This window comes from Phaseolus vulgaris, chromosome 9 (genome assembly GCF_051622355.1).
Source record: "Phaseolus vulgaris cultivar YP4 chromosome 9, ASM5162235v1, whole genome shotgun sequence".
Lineage (NCBI taxonomy): Eukaryota > Viridiplantae > Streptophyta > Magnoliopsida > Fabales > Fabaceae > Phaseolus > Phaseolus vulgaris.
The window spans coordinates 12321538-12343244 of record NC_143506.1 but is presented as its reverse complement, the minus strand read 5'-3'; the positions used below and the strand labels follow the sequence as shown (position 1 = coordinate 12343244).

Genomic DNA, 21707 nt, shown 5'->3' with positions numbered 1-21707 from the left:
AAGTAACTCCATTTCTTGTAAAAAAAATTATTCAATATTAAAAAAAAATTACAAAATTTTAATTAATTCAAATCTAAAAAAAAACTCATATTTCATTATTCAAATATTTTTAAAAATAAAAGTTAATTTGTAAACTTATATTTTAAATTTTTTTAAAAAAATAAAAATTCGATCACATCTATTAAATTCACTCTATTAAAGTTTTTCTTCCATCCAAACACATCCTATTTTTTTTTTCACACTTTTTTTTTCAAATCATAATAGATTGAGTCTCTCAAATTTTTTAATTTCTACTCCTTAATTCAAACACAATCTCATATCATGAAAAGTAGTGCAAGACGTGGAGGTTGATGGATAAAAATAAAAGCAGATATTTGGTTTGGCAGAGGTTGACGTGCGAGAAGCACGTGGGAAAACGTTTCGAGCATTCCCTCGCACGCAACTCTCACACGCTTCTTTTCTATATGTATATGTAGGAGTACGAATGTGACCCTCTGCACTTCTTCTGCATCTCTGCGCTCTTCTTTTCCCTTTCCCCTTCTGGTAATTAACTTTCAATTTCTCCGATTCCTTTTTCTCCCTCTTTCCACCTCCTCAAATTGCTTTCTTTTATCTTATTTGCTAAATGCTTTGAATTCCTCAAGTTGTGCAAGTTGGATTATAATATTTTACTTTCACCATCTGTATGCGTTGATTTCTCACCCTGTTTGTTATGGTTCAGCTAGCACAGTAAAATGTTTTGCGATTTCTTTTATTCTTTTAGGGGAGAACTAGAAAAAAAAAAAAAAACTAAGATTACTAATTTGCTTCAGAAATGTGGGAAATGATAAATAGAAGCTTCGCACGTTAGTCAAAGTTGGGACTTGAGTTTGTTGTTGCAAAATGGAGCATTGTTTTGTCAATTTAGGCAGGTAAGGGACACTAAGGGTGGATGGTTAAAAGACAATCACATATTTTGTTATTTTCTGTATCTACTACCATTGAGCCAAATAATGTTAACTTTTTTCGTATGTTTATCTGTTAAATTGGATGTGTAATGAGTTTGTTTATGTGTGTTATGTTTTGTTGCACCATTGATGGACCCTCTGAAGGTTTTCTGATACATTATGTAATGCTTTTATTTTTGGCAGTCAGAGGTATGATCAATGGCGCTTTGTGGAACTGCACCAAACCCAGTTCCTGGGAGTAACAGCTTAGCGTATTCACCTCAAAATTTGTCTACAAAACTTATTTTACCAGTTCCCCTGCGTTTTACTGGACAGTTCTCTAATTTAGTCAGGAAAAAGCGCAAGGGAGTATGCTGCTCTTCATTAAGGAGTGCTGCATCTGCATCTTCTATGGAGTCACAGGAAGATGCTCCAAGTACATTTTCAGTTTGCTTGGAGGAGGAACTAGATCATGTTATACGGTTCAAAATGTCAGACTTTAGGATTTTAGATTCAGTTAGCATTGGTCTTGGTGGGCGGGTATGAAATTTCAAATAAGTTTATGATTGTCATGACTGGATTGAATTTTTAATGCTGGTCTGATTGAATTAAGTTTTCCTGTAGTCGGATGAGATAGTTTTTGAAGGCATGGTGAAGGATAGTTGTAGGTAAGTTAATTCTTTGTTTGCTTCAGGTTGTGTGGTTTGTTTCAATCATAACATCTGTATGTATTCATTTCCCTCCGCAGTTCTTTGTATGACACAAAAGTTGTACTTCGACAGCTTTCTAGTGCCCAAGCTCAGCGTCGGGGGAAACGAGCAATAGAGGTATGTATGTTAATCTTTTAGTATTACAAATTAAACTGTTTGTAATTATATCCCATCGCAATTTTTTTGCTATTGCCTTTTAGGTTTTGAAGAAGCTGGTTCGGCGTAAACTTCTGTATCATTCTTACTCAATGCAAGTTCATGGTTATATCTCTTTGCCTGCAAGTGATGATAGTGATTCATTTATCCTGGTACATGGGGTAAGTATTAATCTTTGTAAGATTTATTTTTTTGATTCTTTAATATGGACGATTCTTTCTTATTGTGAATGTTTTCTCAATTTGTCTTTCTTCCGCGGTGTAAAAAAATAAAGCTGAATTTCCTTTTAATAATTTTTCCTTGCAGTATCATGGCAGTTTTTCTTTGAGACACTGGCTTGAACGGTCGGATTGGCTTCCAACTTTAGAGGCCACTCTTGCACTGGATGAAGAGTCTGTTAGAAAGGTCGGAGAAGATACAACTGGAGGTCCTGCGGTTTCTAGGCAGTTGCGACTTATTCGAATATTGATGAGGGATCTTCTTATTGGGGTATTTTCCCCCTACCCCCTTTTTTTAAAAAGTTCCTTTAAAATTTTGTTTGATTGAAAATTTTACTTTTAAGGTCTTGATATATTCTGCATAGAAATAGGAGAAATGATATTCTCTTCTATTATTTTTTTTAAATTAGGTAAATTACCTGCACAGCCATGGTCTTGCGCATACAGAGCTGAGAGTGGAAAATGTTCATATAAGTCCAGTGGACAGACATATCAAAGTGAGCATTGTCATTCTATTATAAAATTAGAACTATGACATTCTTTCTTCATTCATTTTTTGTCTTAGCTGTGGATTATATTTGCTGTTTGACTGATCCTAGAGGTGGTTTTATGCATTTATTTTGCTGTAAACTCACAGAATGTGACAAAGACAAACCTATAATTTTTATTTTGTTCCTGGTTTGAAAATTATTGTGATTATGCACTGTAGAAAATGGTATATCTATACTAAGATATAAAGCTATACTGATATATAAAGGAAATAAAATTTTTCTTAACTGGTTTTGGTGTACACATTTTTTTGTACAACTTTACCCTTACTCACAACATTTTGGTGTCTGTGTTTTTTTTATAAAAACTGCTGAATCAACTATTATTTTTATTTTGGTAACTGTAAAAAAAAAATGTGTACAAAATGGACTTACTAGTGATTTCCAGAGGGCTAATAGTTCTTATGCATGCAATCCAAATTACTGCAAATTGATAATTGTGTTTCTTGATGTAGAATCTATTCAATCTTTCCTCATGGTTGGCTTAACCTTGTGTTTTTACTTAACAGGTAGGCATATTGGGTAATGCTGCTGACTTTTACAAGGATGGTTCGAAAGATAGCTCTTTGGATAACTTGGACAGGCGACAGATGATGATTGCATTTGACATGAGGTTTGCCCTTTGATTTTTCACTAAAGTATGTTTTGGAACTATATAATATTGATACCTGGTTATCTCTGTTGTAAAGATGTGTGGGTTTCATAATGGCTAAAATGGTAATGCGGGAACTTATGGATCCTTTGGTTTTTGCAAAGTTCAAATCGTTCCTCACAAAGGTATGATAAGCTATTTTTTTATTCAATTTTGGTCTCTTGAGTGTTTAAAAATAACTTGATCTTTTTTTTGAAGGGGAAAAAAACTAGTTGATCTAAATGATTTAAACTGCTATGCAAGTGCCAACAATGCTTCATGTCTGTAATATGTCGCCCTCTTGTGAACTAAGACCTAAATATTTTGTTCTCTTTTCCCCTTTTCTGGAAGTTTTTTACACACATTTATTGACAGCAGGACAGGACATATACCATTATCATGAAAGTTTGAAGATTGAGCAGTTGCTGAAATTAGTAGGCATTTTAATAAAAGAAAGTAATGGTTAAATTACCATGATCCTTTGCGGATCACTCTGGAAAGATTAGTTATAGGACTATTATAGGGGGATACTCGTCTTCAATTAAGCAGTGTGTTATATAAGTATTGTTGGACTTACTGTCATCTGTTTACTCTAAATTAATATAGAAATATTTTACCAGATTCTTAGTTCCTTTTAGCCAATATTTCATTTCTGTTCATCTTTTTGTCACTTTGTTTATGATACCTGATTGATTCATCAAATGTTTTTTTTTTTTTTGCTTATTCTTATCTGGTTAAAAGGGTCATCCAATGATGTGAAACTTTCAAATGATAATTCATGTCCCACCTTCAGGGGTATGATCCTTCATGTCTACGAGAGCTTATGTTGGAAATCCTTGGCAGAGGTTCCCCATATGGAAATGCTGGATTACAAGTAAGTTTATTCTTATTAAAAGTTTCTTGATATTTTGTGTTACATTCTTCTTTTCAAATCTTTTGACACACCTTTCGATTTCCTTGCAGATACTTGATAGGAACTGGGGAGCTGGCTGGCACCTTTTATCTTTATTGCTTGCAACTAAACCTTCTCAAAGGATAAGGTATGCTATGAAGCAAAACGGTAGTTGACTATAATTTCTTCACTAGTGCTCCTATATTGGGCTGATATTATTTCTTGCACATATCTCAATTTTTTAGAAAGAAAAAACTGTAGTGCCATGAAGGACTTTCAGAAATAAAAATAGTCGCAGAGAAAAGTTTCAAGTTTCATTAGTATGCTAGGAGGCTTAATATTTTGGCAACAAGTAGCTAGACTACTGTGCAAACTTAAATATAATAACATTTGATTTCAGATACCTGTTTGATTTACCCGAGTTAGAAGTTATATTAGTGTTAACCATGTAAACATTTATGCAGTTGTTTAGATGCTCTTAGACACCCATTTCTATGTGGGCCAAGATGGCGAGTAGTCTCATCAATGGATATTATCAGATGGGGTCTAGGTTCTACTGCAATGCGTATTACTGAGGAGTACATTTATCGCAAGCCTCAGGTATTCATCTAACGATGGCCCTTATATGCAATATATCCCTTTGTTGCCTTTTGAGTTTCTTGATACTTGTACATGGGTTTTTTTATTTGTTGGTGTCTGATGTCCTCAAGTTTTTTCTTACTAATGTTTCTTTTCAGCATTTATATACTGTACTTTATGTCTTGATGGTAAAACTTAACATAAAGCAAATTACATTACTTATATGAGTAAGATATGTACCAGTACTACTAAGTTTGACTGATGGGGGCGTTTTCTATGTTTTAGCGCAGCAAGCTTGCGCATTTCATTGACTTAATGGAGATGTTGAATCCCCATCCAAAACCAAAGGTAATTAGTGATTTAAGTTTGTATATTTTCCTGATATTGTTGTTTCTACCATATTTTGCTTTAAAGTAGTTCCATTTCTTTTGTCACTAATAGTGAAATAATTAGTGTCCAAAAATCTTAGCCATTTCGCCTGCACTTTTGCATACCATTTATTGAAGCTACTAGGAAATCTCACCTTGGATAGGAATGGAAGTTAAGAAACATATAAGTGGGAAGTACTCATGTAAACATGATCTTAAAACTGGGTGTGATTTATTTTCCAAAAAAGAAAGATTTTGCTTATGCTAACTTGTGTCACTATTGATGTATGCAGAACTGGCTGGACATGCTTCCAGGCAAATGGCGTCTATTATACTGCACAGGGAAGCATGTAGGCCTGACCCTTCGCCAACCACCTCTCCGAGTACTTGTCCGCGATGTGCATTTAACAGTGACAAGAGAATCAAAATTGAAAGCTAATCTTTCATTTGACTCTGACATTGGATTCTCTGTGATGATTGGTCAAGACTGGCCTCTTGACAAAGCTGGTAAGAGTGGAAGGTTGCAGGTGAATTCTTCGTTTACACTAAGAGCAGGGAGACGCTTATATCTGAATCAAGACAAGACCACTGAGAAGTTCTTCTTTGGCCCTTCCAGCAATGTGGATGCTTTAGCCCAGAAATTTAAGGGCAAAAAATGGAGAAAAGTCATCCCTTTCAAGGAGTTTCCATCAAGTCTTCCGGCAGCCAAGCTTGCATCAGATGATATTGATGTGACAATGAATCTTGACGATCCATTAAATCAAAACATTGATACTGCTAAAAGTGTTCTTCAAGAACTAAGATCACAAATTCCGCCAGAAGTGTTTGATTTGTCTAAGTTTGTGTGTGGAACTTATGTGGATTCAAGGCTGCTTGTCCTACGAGGGGTTAATGGATCCGCGCTCCTATTTACAAGGTCTTTTGTGGACAGACAAAGTTCTAGTTAGTTGTTGCTATTGTTTGACTGTATATTTTTCCTTGTCGATTGTATAGTTTGGTCCATTATGATCTCAAATGAACATTTTCCTCCCACCCCAAGAAGTAGTCATCCCTCCTTGTGTTTGATCGTTAAATGTAAAAATTGTATTTTTTAAAGTTGCAGTGTTCTTGTGTAAATACTGTTAGTTAAAAGCACCTTGGAGGGTGGGAGGAGAATTTAAAGCATTTAAGATGGTAAATTAATGCTTTGGAATATACCAGACTAGAACATTTTTATGATCCTTTTCAACCTGATAAATAATAGTGATAATTGAGGATAAGAATTACATTTACTCTGTTTGTTTAAGGGTGCTTACTATTCACGCGGATGAATTTAGAATAACCATTCTTGTTTGGATCTAATGATTTGTGATGAAATGGAAACGTGTAAAGGTGAAGAAACTAAAAAAAAAACTTTCTTCACTCCATAAACATCGAATTGCAGAAAAATTCAACGAAGACCCAATTTTATATAGCTAAATTACATAATTACTCTGTTAAAAAAAATAATTATATTATATTATAAAATACAAATATTAAATATTTATAATAAAAATAAAATGTTATATATTATAAAATTATTAATAATATTATTAATTAAAATAATGATAATAAATATAAATTAAAAAATTATAATAATAATTTTATTTGAATCAAATATTTAATAATATAATGAATAATAATAAAAATAAGAATAATTATTTACATAAAAATTAAACTTATAATAGTAATAATAATAATATTATTATAAAAAAATATAAAAATAAATTAATTTTGTTTTATTATTTATTATTCAATTGTTTTTAAAAATCAGAATAAATTTGTAAATTTACCTTTTATACATTTTAAAAAATTAAAAAATTTCTTACAACCATCACATCACTCACAAACTTCTATAAACTTTCTTCACAAATCCACTTTAACCTATCTTAATCCAAACAACCTCACTTTCTTCACACTTTCCTCTTGAATCACTATAAATCCACTTCCCAATTCAATCACACCATTAAAGAGAGTGAAACCAGTAGTAATATTTTAAAATTATATTATGGTTCGTGGAGAAGTTTAAACACCATACTAGTGATAAAACACAAATCATGGTAGTGAGAAACCTAAGAATGATTAATGGGGAAGGAGAAAGGGGAACCTGGTTCTACAAGAATATTTCATATAAAATTGGCAATAGATAAATGACTAAGTTTTAGGAAGATAAGTGGATAGGTGAGGAAACTCTAATGTATATAGACTTTATAATAATTCCATTCTAAAGGAGGCAAACATTAAAGTCTCTGGAAGCTGGAATGAAAATAGGTTGGAATGGAAACTTGAATGGAGAAGGAGGTGGTTTGCATAGGAAGAAAACCAAGTACCAAAATTACTGGAAAGCTTAACAGATGTTAATCTCAACAGGAATAGGGAGGAGGATACATGAATTCGGACAAGAGGTAGAACATGATTACAGGGTCAAATAGGGTTACTGTACCTGAATGGATATTGAAGGACCAAATAATGTTAATCCACTTCGATATACGATCCTTCTTCACACTTGGTTATTATGCTCTTCACGTCTCTCTTTCTCTTTGCGTGTTTTGGTCGGCGGGTACCTGCAATTACACTCCGACGCTCAAGTCAGCCCTGGTGCTTAGTGAAAAATCCCTGATATCTAACAAAACGTACCTTTTCCCCCTTTCAGAAGTCCTTTAGTAGGTTGACTTGGGCTTGGCCTGTAGGCCAAGCAACTGACGGTGCATTAAAGGAAAGACTGTTTCTTCCTGTACCTCCATATCTTCTTCTGGCACCTCCATACCCAACATGAAAATACAATTTTATCCTTCTTGTGCCACCCCCATAGAATAGCTTCCGGATTATGTAATCCGGAAACGCATTTGAAAAAAGACTTCCGAATTACATAATCCGGAAGTTAAAAAAGACTTCCAGATTATGTAATCCGGAAAGTAATCATGCATATGAAAAAAGACTTCCGGATTATATAATCCGGAAGCTAATTACAAATTTAAAAAATGACTTCCGGATTATGTAATCCGGAATATTACAGAGGGGCATTTTTGGAATTACGAAAATATATGGAGGTGAGAGAAGAAGGTATGGAGGTGCATGAAGAAGCAGCCTAAAGGAAATGGTCATCTCTCAATCTTTTGAAGAGCTATGAAAAATTAAAGCCAAGTCATCTGTTGTATCAGTAAAGTGGAGAGCCTTTCATAACAGTATGAAAACTATGGATAATTTAATACACATAGGAATTAATGTAGTTGATTCCAGGTGTGTCATTTGCAATGAAGTAGAATAAACTGTCTCCCATTTATTCTTGACACCATCTTCAACAGTTTCTGGCCTCTGTTTAAATAAAAAGGACAATCAGATATGGAAAACAATGTGAATTCCAATAATTTGACATATTTGGGAGCATAGTAATCACATCATCTTTAATTTTTTTTTTGATCAGCATCACATCATCTTTAATAATGATAAGGTAAACGAGGAGGAGATATTTGCAAATCTTTAATAATGATAAGGTAAACGAGGAGGAGATATTTGCAAAGGTTCAAGATCAATGTATGGGTATGATAACCAATACATAAATGCTAGTTTTTCAGATTTTGATTAGTGTTTCTTTCCTATCACATGAATTAAATACCTGTCATAAAAGAGATAAGGGAAAGATGTATAAGATGCCTTGTACAAAGATGTATAAAACAAAAAGTATGAATCATCTATGATAAGTAATAGAAAAGTCAGAAGAAAACAAAGTAGAAAAATTGGTTAGGAAGTAAACATGGGACACAGAGCACAGTAAAGTGAATTGTGGTAGTTGAATGAGACAGATCTATCAGTGTGGTCCTCCTAAGACAGATCTATCAGTGCAGAAACATTATTAACCAGGTAGTTTCTTCGAACTGACCAAATCTATGTTCATGTTGTTCTTTGTTTCTTTTGAATTAACAAGTTCCTATCTTTAACAATTGATTGCTACAAGGCTTTACCTCATGATCGTGTCGAATAAGCCTTACCAAACAAACTTGTTAATTGATGCTCATTCACGGCCTTTACAATATCTAGGGTTCTACAAGACCATAATAATAATGAAAAACAAAAACTCCTTAAAGTTAGATTATAATTTGTAATCATCCTATCTTTTATGTATTTATTCACTTTAATCTGAATAGATAATTATTTGCTTTATCCTAAATGATTGCAATTTTTTGTTTAAAATTTCAATTTAATCGTGTTCTCAGTTTTCACATATTACTCATTGCTTCAATAAAAACAATGTATTCATTAAAATATTACATATTTTACTAAAATAGTATAGTATATTTATTGTTGTTTTTAGGTATGTATAAAGAGAGTATTATTACGTTAATGAAAATGGTATATTATCGTGAGCACTTACATCGGACAACTTTTTCTATAAGTTATTTTATCCGAAAGTAATGTTTAGAGGAGCCATTTAAATAAAAATCAATATAAGTAAAAATGGAAAAAATGTTTAGAATAAACTGTTAATTTCACCCTCTTAACTATTCTCTTCTCTCTTAAATAATGCTTAAATTAATAAATTTATATAAATAACTCCTTAATGAATATTACGATTTATTACAATTAATAAACTTATTTTAATTTCAATTTTTTTAGTTCAGAAATCACTTAGGAAAAAGGCTTTCAAAGGCATGGACAAAATTTATTCAAAGATTTGCACTAACCTATCCAAGAATTTAAAGTTTTTAAATTGAATTTAAGTCCTTTACTTACATTTCTAAATTACTAAATAAAGAGTATGAGATACATTTTATACATTTAAATTATACACTTTATTTCATATAAAATACTAATTTTTATAAGGAGAACATCATAGAAGGAAAACACATTTTTCTTTTAAATCAATTGTACATCATCTTGAGGCACCCCACGTTTTTATTAGCATTTTTCGATACAATTATATTGGTAAAACATAAAAAAAAATGTACATGAAGGAAAAAAAAATGGTTAACATTGAATTGAGAAAAAAAATAAGAGTAATAAAGGGTTATACATTTACAGAGATACCAAGAGCCAAAAGCTATTAAATCTAGCTTTTATTAGAATTCCATGAATGTCCAAAGAAAAGCAAAAGAGTAAAAGGAAAACACTGAACTATGCCTTTTTTTCTCCCTGTGTTTTTTTTTCTCTTTTTGGTTTGATAAAAATTACAGCTTTGGTGTAACTGTGAGATTCCCTGCACAATAGGGGATGTGGTTAGTGCTCCTTGCGGAGAAGAAACAATACTTGTCATCTGATGTTCATTTCATATGTATAATCCTTCCTAATTCATGAATTTCCGGCAGTTTGGAGCTTTACAAAGGCAGGGGACTTTGAATTCATCTGGCTCATCGGGATCAAACAAGTAGTCATACCTGTTCAAACCAAAACAATCAGCATCAACTATAAAGAACATGCACATGCACCCTATAACATTCACGCATACACACATGCACACACGCATAAAGGGGACGAGACATACGTTAACTCGTCGCCGGAAGACACTATAGTCTTAGCAATGAGAACAATCCGGCTCTCATCATCACCGACACTCATGATTCTTGCATAGCAATTTGGCATGCACTGTAAGAACATGAACAAGAGAACAGATCAGATGACTATCCAGTATTGAGAATCAGAGAAAAATGATGTACATAAAATGTCAATTCAAGATAAGTTGACTCACAGAATGATTAATCAGCCGTGCTATATTCCCTTTATCAGTGGCATCTACTACCACTTCTTCACTTATCTTAAACAGCTGCCAATACAAGAGTAGGGCATTTTAGTTTAATAACACAACATACAAATAATATGATGATCAATGTGATTGTATTAATAGGAGGACATAGGAGAATTAACTCACATAACAATCTTTGCCTTCTAATCTATAGCGTGCCTCCCTCAAATCTGCAATGCTACGTCTTACTTGTTCACCACGATATTCAAGAACCTGCTTAAGATTAAAATCATGCTCACTATTGCAAGAGATAAAGGTTGCACATGGAAAGCTCAGAAAACATAAAGGATCCAAGGGGAATCATTTTATGTATCTGCTAATGTTAGAATCATAATGAAAGCAATGAATGATATATTTTGCAAACATCTGAAGCAGGAACCAGCTCAGAAGAATCTCAGAACCAAAACCACAAGGGGAAAAAAAAGGCAAAAGAGATGGTAATTAAATGCTTTTTAAATACTCAAGAAAACCAAAGCTTGTAAAGGGTTCGTTAGTATTAGCCAACACTTTCTGTTTGCATTTCTCGTTTTTTAAAAATAATTGCGAAAATGTCAGCATTACCACCATATTTTGTACAAATTTATGAAAATAGAAAAAACAAAGGGGAACTTTTCTATTTACTTATGAAATAGAATGTTTCCTACAATCAAACAGGCGCCTAAGATACTATATTCTTCACTACATGTCAATACTGGTTGACAAATCCAAAGAAAGCGGCTTTGGAAATGGGTATTCTTTGCAGGACAGGACTTGGTTGCAATAGAGTAAAACCTCAGTTTTGGTAAAACTGAGTGACATTTGCCACATTAACAAAGTGGCTAATTCTGTTACATATTGTTGAGTTTAGTCCCACAATCAGAGGTTTAATTCTATAACTCTATTAGGTAGTAATGATGGTTTTCGAAAGGGTACCCGTTTATGTGCTTCAAAGTTTCATGCAAAAAATAGAATAGAATATATCACTTCTGCTACTTCCAAGTGCTAAAGTAGTCCAAGACCTTATGGATCTTCTTCATAATACTAAAAAAAAAAATATAATTGTTGATTGATAAACACAAGCAAACAGGTTATGGTTCTATGTAATGTTATCATACTCGAGCATGACATTCATACCATTTCTCCTTCTTGAATATTTCTACGTGCAAAGAGGCCCCATCCATGTATACCCGATCTACCAAAGCAAACCCGTTCATTTTCGGTTCTCTGCAATCATACAAGAGTACCCATAAAACAGTCAGAAAATTGACTACTGAAGCAAATAATCCACCTTAGAAAGAGAAAAACCTGCAAGTAGTAAAGGCGTTCTCTGAATGAAGAAAATGCCTGGGGTTCAAGCACCACCTGTTTGATGGAAGAGGTGAGGAAAAATACGTGAGGGAAACAAAGGAGGGAGAGACAGTTCAAATCTTAAATTAGAGTTAAAAGAACGAGTTAGAAAGTCTCTTATCATAAAGAATTCCAATATAATTTCAAAAGGTAAAAAGGATTACTCTGGGTGTATTTAAACTCTGTATTGCATCTAAAGGATGGTGATAGTGACCCCTCACTTGATGAGAAACAGCCTCATCCGCAGCTCTCTAATAACAAGAAGAAATAAAAATTAGAAGCGGAGTATTTTATTTTATAAAGTTGCAAAGAAAATTTTAGAGGCAACAGCAGATAACTGAGTCCAAAAGATGAACATGGAAAGAATGAAATCAACGCAAGAAAAGCAGTAGCCATGATATTTCATAATACGCTCCACTCCACATACAACTTTGCATCCATGCTAGCACCAGCTCCCCGTACATTTTGGTGAAGCAGTATTAATTGTCAGAAAAATACATTCGATATTGGTATATTAAAAGCAAACATATCTTTAATGTTTAAACACAAAAACACCTTCACTAGAAACAGAAACATGACAATTAACATATAATAAATATTAGAGACCCTGTTTGATGTTTAAGTACTATCTTACAAACATTCAACAACATGAACTACAATTTTCTCCAATCTACCTTTTTTGTATGGTTTGTTCTTTGAAAGATACGGCACCTAGCAGCAGAAAATGGCTCATGCTCGGCGTTATCAATGGGAGTGACATCTTGCTTTCTTCTGTTAGACGAGATTAACCTTGAACCAGTTTTTTTCTTAGTTTGGAGAAGGCTTTTGGTTGAAATGACCCCGAGAGGGGTTTGCATAATCAAAACAGTATCTGGATTGGGAGCCCTGCAAAAAAAATAGACATGATTAAGATGAAAGGCTGAAACTAAGATAAGAAGATTTCAGATAACCCTATACTTTGTAATTAAAAAAGACAATTGTTGTGGAATAGCAAAGCCTACAAAGAACATGGTAGCAAGGGGCAAGGGGCAAAGGAGGATGATTAATCTTTCTTAGTCATAATTGAGGATCACATACCTATGGTAAGCACAATAAGAGACCATTTTTGTTGTCTGCCTGCCATTTTTCTCTAAACAATGCAACTGCATTTAATGGAGAGAAGTTTAATAAAAGTGTCCCAGATTAAACACTCAGAATGTGTTAGGGCTCTATAACCCAACAATCTAAATAGAATGCAGAATAGAAAATTAAAAAAAAAAAAAACAGAAGAGAAGATAGTAAATGATTCTGTTATCAGAACAATAAATGAACAAGGGTAATTCTCCTTTACAAGGATTGACCCTTCCCAACTGAGTTCTCTGATAAAATTATTTCACAATTACTGAGCATGCAACTGTTGTAACAACCCCAACTGTTTTCATTTATCCTTAATGTACACTTTCCATGTCCTCTCCTCCTTCTGAGGTCTAACAGTATAACAACAATCAAGTCTTATCTCACTAGATATGGTTCAGCTACATGGATTAATTGATGCCAATGGACCAAATCAATAATATATCCTTGTAATTCTTCTTGTAATATGAAATTGGTGTCTTTTATTCTTAGTATAGTCCAATCTGAAAATGCATGTTCTAAGAAGGAGACTGTTTTTTTTTCAGAAGGAGACTGGTCAGTAATGGTAATGAGTTATCAACTCATACGCTCAAAGCTTAAGTCATATAGGTTTAATTAAAACAGGGAAGTAAATTGAAATTTGGTATTGAACTTGCTTAAAATTAAAAGAAAGATTCAAATTACAAGATAAGCAAGCCTATTCAATTGAGCGAACTCTCACCTCCATTCGATAACCGGCCCTTGATGCACACATGGCATGGAAATAAGTAGAACACTTGCAACATTGTGTACACGAGCCATGAATTTGCTTGCAAATAACACAAATCTGAAAATGCAAGTAACGCAGACTTTAGAGTACATTTGTAAGAGAGGACAAAGAGACATCAAAAGGAAACCCAATGCAAGAGGCTCCCACCAAATGGAGTTTGGAGGCTAGTTACACATAGGCTTACTTTTGCAAGCGAATATAGACTTTCTAGGATTCCAAGGTCACACTGAAGCAACCTTAAAGTTGTGCCAAGGTTCATTCTCAACAAGAGATATCTAAATTATAAAATATAAAGTAACTCAAAGACTAGACCATTTTCTTTATACCACACGCAATGATAAAATAGTCAAATCAAATAGACACTCTTCCAGTTTTTCAAAGTGGTGAGAAGAAATTTTCACTTTGTGGGATATGCAAAAGAATAAATCCACTTCAACTGATGACTAACATTATCAGGGGAAAGTTTTTGTATCATATTATCATATACCCACCTTCACAAAAGAATTTGATGGAATACTTAGAATACCCAAAGCAGGCTCCATCTTCTCATCACTAGCAAAAGAGACTTCAGGTCGAAACCAAGCACAAGTTACATGAACCCATAATGTATCAACATCAGTTGGCTTCAGAGCACCACCTGGAAGTCCAAAAATAGTTTAAGAGCATAAAATTCTTGTCATCAAAACAAAGATAAAAACATATCGGCAGAGCTTCTGGTTGCATAAATATTTATGTTGTGCCAAAACAATTAAATAGTCAAATGAGGGGCAATTCTCAGCCATGATAAGTAAAATTGATGACAGGTGTATATAGGTTAAAAGAATCAAGTTGCATAATTCCAAAAATAGAGCTTACATCAATGGGTGATAATGTAAACTCATGGTAAAGGGTAAAAGGTAAAAGGTATTCTTAGATAAGACCAAGTTGATTTATATGAACACACGAGGTTAAAAAAAATTAGGCAGGACACTGCCAAATATCACGAAGGACATTTGAAACATTGTCAAAGACATACCTTTTACAGGACAAAGACAACACTCCCGCTTGATGTGAGGCGTTTCGCAAGCCTTACAAACCCAAGATGTAAAATCTTGCACATTTCTTGCTCCATAGCATTCTTGATGAACAGCTATTTGACATCTGCAAAATATATAATTTATTTGTGTTTAATCGCAATGGAATTCATCATGCATACATATAGTGGACATAGTGTAACGAAAAATTCTTGCTTCACAATTTAAGCAACCATAAGAAAAAGATGTTTGGTTTTATGGAAAAAATAGTTTCACTGGCAGGCCAGACCTATATACATCAATGACAAGGCTGTAACAATGATTACTCAGAATGTTAAGCTGCTGTACATATAATTGAAATCATGAAGTGAGGAGAATATTGATATTTTTGCTTTATGATATTTTATAATACAGAGAAAATTAAATCTGAGTTAAATCATTATTGGCTATAATATCTGTAGATAGATGCAGCATCTTGAATCCCTATCACTTCATGGGTTGAATATTGACCAAATGAAAAAAAGAAGAACTGAAACTGTTACATTACCTGTTGCAAATGATAATTTTGTTATAGTCCCAGTCTTCAACCCATCTACAAACAGCACAGCGTTCTGTAGTCCACTTAGCATAAACAGGTTCATACTTCTCTGTTAAAGAAATAGTTTGCAGTACAATTATCACTATGAGAATTTCATATGGCAAACTCATCAAAATGAAAAGTTGTATGCAAACAGAATGAGTAAAAGGTCACCTTGCAAGAAGGTAAGCAACTTCTGCTTTCTTTCTTTTAGAGAAGGTTTCTTAGGTTTGGCAGGAACTTGAGCAATAGCATGAAATTCTGCCAACTGCAGCATCTGAGAAGTCAAACAGCATTGTATTAGTTCCGCACATTATGTCTTTAAGAACAAAGACCTTCACCTCCCCTCCTCCCCAAGAAAAACACAAACCAATATTATGTGTTCTCAGATTCTCAATTTCTATAGAGCATTATTACTTCATTAGCATTTTAACACTAAAGAATACAAAATCAAATAAGAACTAATTCATAAGATGGAAAAAACTTCATTGGTAATAATTGGAACAAGAATACCGTGGTCTACTTACATATAATAAGCCCCTAAGTATATTAAATATATAAAAGAGGGTGGTTGAAACTTGAACAATCTTAATGGACTAAAATGACCACTAATTAGTATATTTTCAGCACAAAGAGACAAGGGAATATTATTAAAATTAAATAATAGTCGTATACAAACCCATTGTTCCAGAGGTAGCATGGAGTCTTTTACCCTAATGCTTGTTCTCCAATTTCTTGATTTAGAACCTGTGTGTCGTTCCCATTCACTAAGTGCTTGCTTTTCTGCCCCACAAAACCCACACTTGCACACAACTCTGAAAGAGACAAACACACATCATAACCAAAAAAATGAAGAGAAGAAATTAATCATTTTCCAATCTAGAATTAATAACAACAGACATTCAAAATTGGCAGTGGTGAATTTGGAACATTGTAATGTCAATATAAGATGTTTGAACGAAAAGCTACTTTATATTTTACAAAAGCTGTGCTAGCGCCTTAAGCATGACTAAAACTAACTACATCTAGTATTGTTATCTAGCACAAATGTTGGTGGAAATTTGATCAGTGTACAAATGGATGAAAAGTTGGAATTCTTCCAAGGGTTATGAGTGAAAATAAGAATATTCTTTGACATAATTTTTTATAAGAGTATCAACTCTTAAAGAACTACAATAGAAGAACATAAGCAAGAATATTCGTATAAGTTCCAACCACTGTCATTCCTTTTTAGCAGAAAACAATTTCACTCGCAAACTAAAGCTGCATTTTCCCTCTAAAGCAAAATCACAAAATGAGTTTATATCAGATAGGTATTAATTGCTTGAAAGAGGCAATAATATATTACTACTTACAACATCCTTTAATTATAACTAATTACTAGTGAAAAATGATTAAAGAAGTTTTAAAAATCAATAAATTAGTAAAACTATGATTGTCACAACAGAGGACAGATAAAAAAATGCCAAATTCTTCTGAAGGACTTCGTGCTTACGAATGAAGGCTTGGAAAATATACACCTTCCACACCATTGCAGAGAACAGTGACCCTATTTGGAAGCACTAGCTGCCCGTTGTTTTTGTTCCACCTGCATCAGAGCATCCACTACAGTTAGAAACGATACAATACAAATAATCTAAAACATTTTTTTCTGAAGTGCTACAACAATTTCCTGGAGACACTCCTTATAGGGAAATTTCATTCCAGTCCCACTAAATAGGCAATGATTTAATGGGCCTCACATAAATTTTACCCAATAGAAAAAAGTGTCACTCCTCTTACCAAATACAAATATTCTAAATTGGTATATGAACTTGAATAACAACGGATAGGCTTCATGAGAGCTTTAAATGAAGTAGTTAAGATTATGTCACAAAGCCAGGGTTGGAGGACATAAATAAGAGGACAAGTATAGTCTTACTTGACTTTTGGATGTGGTTTTTCTGAATCAGATAACTCAAAATCAAACTTGGCTTTGCAAGTAGGGCAGTAATAATCGGTGCCTTCAAGATTCTACGGAAAAAAAAAGAGAATAAACCAATCAGCAAAAACCAAAATGTCTCTATGAGCTTCAAATGCTGACAAGTGGCAATATCAAGATATCAAGTAATGGGTAAACCTTGAAAAGGTTGCTAGAAATTTTGTCACATTCTGCATGCACCCACACTTTGCATCCATCACAGCGCACCTAATTTGGAGGGGATATTCGCAAAGGTAAAGGACAAGGTTAATACTAAGCAATATAGTCTTTTGAGCAGAAAAGAGTAACCTTAATTAGTTAACAGGATTTAGCTATTTACCCAACTTCCACTATCTGAATGATTCCAGACCTTCTTGCATATGCCACAATAATGCTTTGATTTTGTTAACTGCAGAAGAAGGTGATTAAAAAGACTGAAAAAAATGCTAAACAAGTCCAGAACTTCAATTATGATGTTTTTGTTCCAGACCTAAATACAATCTGTTGGAAGAAAATAGAAAATATACAAACCCTAGCACATGTTCTACATAGGAATTGGCCACCGGGCCTTGAATCCCTTGTTTTCTTTAACATCTTGTAAGGAAGGCTCAACCCACAGGCTTCACAGGGCCGTGTCTCTTTCTTATCAAATAAATCCTGCAATGGAATTCAAATCAATGTACCATTGAACTTGGCAGAATTCGTCACTTATACAGAGTACTAATTACACAATCAAAGCTTACAGAAAAAGCATGCCAAGTCAGTTTTGGGCGTACAAATGACAAAAAACTAACAGTGCCAGAGTCAATTTCCAGAGCCAAACTAAGTACTCGGTATCCCCCATAATGAGTGCAAATGAGTCATCCTAAGTTTTTTTACACAGACCAAAACTGCAAATAAATATTACTGTAGATGAAAGAGTGTAGAAATTTCACAAAATTAACCTCATTATTAATCCGTTTTACGGAAATCAATGTGGCAGCACAACAATATTCTAAAAAACATTATTAGTGGTATAATTGAAAAAAGTACTGTAATTGATACTCCGTATTACATTGCAAAACCAAAATGATAATGTAATTAGTTTAAGACTTATCTTTTCTTCTTAGTAGACACTTACTATGGGACATGGGGAGATATATTATCATTTATTACCTCTATTCCTGTATATACAGACTCTTGAAATTTTTCTTGTACTTTATTTTTACGTTCTTCTTAAAATTGTTTCATGCATTAATTATATTTTTATTCATCAAAACACCCCTAATTACTTTACAATGTCTGTACTCAGCTGTAAACAATATTCCTTCTCACCTAACTACCAGATTATACAAAAACTTTTGTTTCTATTTTCTATTATTTTCAAAATTTATTTAAGATAATATTAATTACTCATTGTCAATTATGCCCTTACTTAACATTTATGTTTTTTAATTAATTTGATTTATCCACCTAATGTGTTGTAAAAATGAAAAAAAAAGGGTAAAATAAAAAACTTCATACTATTTTATTAAGATTATGAATCTTTCTACATAAAAACCTTAAAATAGAGATAAGAAAAGTGGAGGGAGATGATGTTGCAAGTAATAATTAAAATAAACTCTTCCTCTCTATTGTGAAGATAGACAAAATGACTAGTGTGCATTAATTAATTAAGTTCAAGACAATTAAGTAGAAAGGGTGAAATGATAAGACGAATAATCTTGGTGAAAATTTGAAAAAAGAATACAAATTGTTAAGCAATTTAAAGCTTTTAACTACATTAACCAACTTTCTTAATTCTTATAGGGATGGAGATGGCATTAGCTTTCCTCAAGTGTCCTAAATAGAATGCAGCATGTGTTTAACAGCCAATCAGCCATGCAGTTCCTAAATTGGTGGAAAAAGAAGAAGAAGCCCTGTAGTTGACTTACCTGGTTCAAAAAACGATATCCTGCATAATGGTTTGAACGAGTGACCTCCTGAAAGGCTTTCAGAATAGAATCATCATAACCATTGGTAGTAGCTGCTGTATTTATATCTGCTATCAACTTCTCTGTGAAACCCCTCTCCGCCAAAAATGCCTCCTCTATTGCCATTTGGAAGTCAGAAGGGTTATAGAAACTCAACTCAGACTGCCCCTGAAACCTAAACCAAGAAACATCACGCCTAGTAACCAAAAGCCCTTCCACAAAGAAAAGTGGCTAACTTAAACAAGCAAACAAAAATAACCAACAGTAACTCCACACCTGTCCACATAATCCACAAATGGAAAAATCATCCCATCCTTCACCCATGCATAGTCCTGCCCAAATCACCAAAAACACAATAAATACTCAACAAGTTTCTCCATACAGGAAATAGTTATTCATACGCAGTTACACATTGCATAATACATACCCTTTGATTCTCATTCCCCGCGTACCCAAGAAACATGACACAAGCTGCATCAGCTATACAAGACCTAAGAACCAACTCAGGTGCCTGAGTCGTAGGATCAATAACAATGGCAGGCCAAAAAGGTTCCTTTCTCCCAGCTTTGGCCCACACTATATCACCTGCATAAAAATCTTCTGGCCCAAACAACCCATTTCTCCGCTCCCCATTATTCTCCTTCAAACCCATCAAACCAATTCCTTCCACCTCCAAAAACCTTCCCCTCTCGTCTTCTTCAACCACCATCCCACCATGCCCCAAGGCCAATGCCCCACCACCAGGCAAACTCGAACACTTGCTCCTCTCATAACTCTTGCACAATGCGGAGTACTTACGAGTCTTGGAACCCGTTTTCTCCTCGTTTTTCCCCTTCTTCTGATTACTGCAAACCTTGGGTGCCCTGAAGCCAAGCTTGTCCTTCTTGCATTCAAACTCATCATCGTAATCACCATCACGCAAGCCGCTACTACTCTTGCTCTCTTTCCTCCAATTATCAATAACAGAGTCGTTGAACCGCGAAGGCAGAACCTGAACTCGCCCCCTCGAAGTCCTAACCAGAGGTGGCCGCTGAACCTCGCTCTTCTTCTTCGCTTCCACAACGACGTTGTTTTTCGCGTTCGATTCCACTCCGTTGCACGAAACCTGCGTGCACCACGTCGCAGAGAACCCCTTCTCCGACACGCTGGCGCCTAACAGTCCGTGAAGACTCACCGGAATCACGTCGCCAAGAAGGTTCAGAGGGTAGTAACCGTTGGTCTTTCTCTTCTTTCGAGCGTAGGAACAATCGTCGTCCTCGCCCACCGAGTCACCGAGTTTGACCCGTTTCAGATTCGGCATTTGGGATTTCAAGTTCCGCTTGATAATCATGGCTCTCGCTGCGGGAAGAAATCACGACGCCCGCATTAAATTGAAGCCACGAACGATGTCAAAATCCCAACTTCTAGAACCTCAGAAAGGAAAATTTCAGTGGCAAGGCCAAACGCGAGAGGCACCCCATAAACCCTAATCCCGAATTGAATTCCAAGAAACAGAGCAACCAGTGAAGCGCGAAGGAAAGCCGAATTCCGCGGATAGAGACGCGAGGAGGGTAATAGAAAGTGAAAAAATTGAGTGCGAGAATGTCGGAGAAGCTGATCGAGAAGATCGAATGAGCAAAGAAGAAGAAAAGAGGGATCTCTGAGTGGGGGAGAGAGAGAGAGAGAAGTTCAGAAGAGAAGAGGAAGGCAAACACTTTTTTTGTTAGACAATTTGCAATGTAATTTGTATTATGTGGGACTGGACAAATAAAAATTGTTACATAGGACGGTGTTGTGTTTAATTTAGGAAATTTTTAGAGAGAGGAACAAGGAAGGGGGTGGCAGAGTAGCACTAGAGAGAAGAGAGAGGAGAAGTCGCGGCGTTATCTTGAGTGTGTTCATATGTTGTTATGTAGTTTACTTGATGGGCCAGATGCTAACTTGCGCTTTGCGTGTTAGGAGCGCTTAATTTCTTCTTCCTAGCCATGAGCTTCGTCATCACACTCTGCTTGCCTTTCATGTGTACCATTTTTGGTCAATACCACTCATTCTTGTTAGCAGAGGGAACTGGATCACCAAATTTCCCATCCTTTCTTCCAACAATTTTGGAGCCACAACATGTCACTATGTCTATGTCTATGTCTATGGAAACACGTTTTTTATGTTGTTGGTTTTGTTTTTATGATTTGCTACGGCTTTTTTAGTTGTTGTCCATTTTCGGCTAAGGCTTTGGGG

At 34.5% G+C, this 21707-nt stretch overlaps 2 protein-coding genes across 6 annotated transcripts; one reads left to right on the top strand and one right to left on the bottom strand.

Annotated features, from left to right (window-relative positions):
- The first annotated feature begins 349 nt into the window (after positions 1–349).
- Positions 350–6248, top strand: ORG1 (OBP3-responsive protein 1). 3 transcript variants are annotated; one of them, XR_016515275.1, is made up of 14 exons: positions 350–543; positions 1131–1466; positions 1551–1594; positions 1675–1753; positions 1837–1953; positions 2099–2281; positions 2421–2507; positions 3068–3171; positions 3248–3335; positions 3931–4063; positions 4153–4229; positions 4546–4681; positions 4946–5008; positions 5322–6248. XR_016515275.1 is itself a non-coding variant. In XM_068624662.2 (14 exons), exons 2-14 carry the CDS (start codon positions 1146–1148, stop codon positions 5973–5975), a joined length of 2034 nt encoding a protein of 677 aa, XP_068480763.1. In that variant the 5' UTR covers positions 350–543; positions 1131–1145; the 3' UTR covers positions 5976–6248. The 3 variants fall into 3 exon arrangements, 2 of the variants coding, with proteins under 2 accessions (XP_068480763.1, XP_068480766.1); XM_068624662.2 differs by having other exon boundaries at positions 3983–4063; XM_068624665.2 differs by lacking the exon at positions 350–543 and adding an exon at positions 795–911 and having other exon boundaries at positions 3983–4063.
- A 3745-nt stretch (positions 6249–9993) lies between these two features.
- SDG29 (SET domain group 29) lies at positions 9994–21707 on the bottom strand. Of its 3 annotated transcripts, none has more exons than XM_068624853.2 (23): positions 19921–21707; positions 19770–19825; positions 19455–19668; positions 18073–18198; positions 17882–17950; positions 17701–17769; positions 17503–17594; positions 17077–17169; positions 16261–16396; positions 15756–15858; positions 15552–15651; positions 15007–15131; positions 14483–14628; positions 13944–14048; positions 13187–13251; positions 12784–12994; positions 12274–12360; positions 12068–12124; positions 11897–11986; positions 10910–10996; positions 10730–10804; positions 10526–10626; positions 9994–10418 (listed from the first exon to the last, which is right to left on the bottom strand). In XM_068624853.2, the coding sequence occupies exons 1-23, from the start codon at positions 20821–20823 to the stop codon at positions 10328–10330; spliced, it is 3201 nt and encodes a 1066-aa protein (XP_068480954.1). In that variant the 5' UTR covers positions 20824–21707; the 3' UTR covers positions 9994–10327. The 3 variants fall into 3 exon arrangements, with proteins under 3 accessions (XP_068480954.1, XP_090151432.1, XP_090151433.1); XM_090295306.1 differs by having other exon boundaries at positions 19455–19661; positions 19921–21260; XM_090295307.1 differs by having other exon boundaries at positions 10190–10418; positions 10500–10626.

Coding starts and splice junctions, on each gene's coding strand:
- ORG1 (XM_068624662.2), top strand. CDS start 1,146: ATGGCGCTTTGTGGAACTGCACCAAACCCAGTTCCTGGGAGTAACAGC. Junction 1,954..2,098: donor CATTTATCCTGGTACATGGG/GTAAGTATTAAT, acceptor TTTTCCTTGCAG/TATCATGGCAGTTTTTCTTT. Junction 4,064..4,152: donor ATGGAAATGCTGGATTACAA/GTAAGTTTATTC, acceptor ATTTCCTTGCAG/ATACTTGATAGGAACTGGGG.
- SDG29 (XM_090295307.1), bottom strand. CDS start 20,823: ATGATTATCAAGCGGAACTTGAAATCCCAAATGCCGAATCTGAAACGG. Junction 14,049..14,482: donor CATCAAATTCTTTTGTGAAG/GTGGGTATATGA, acceptor TTGCATTTTCAG/ATTTGTGTTATTTGCAAGCA. Junction 12,995..13,186: donor TCTTATTGTGCTTACCATAG/GTATGTGATCCT, acceptor TTTTTTTTGCAG/GGCTCCCAATCCAGATACTG.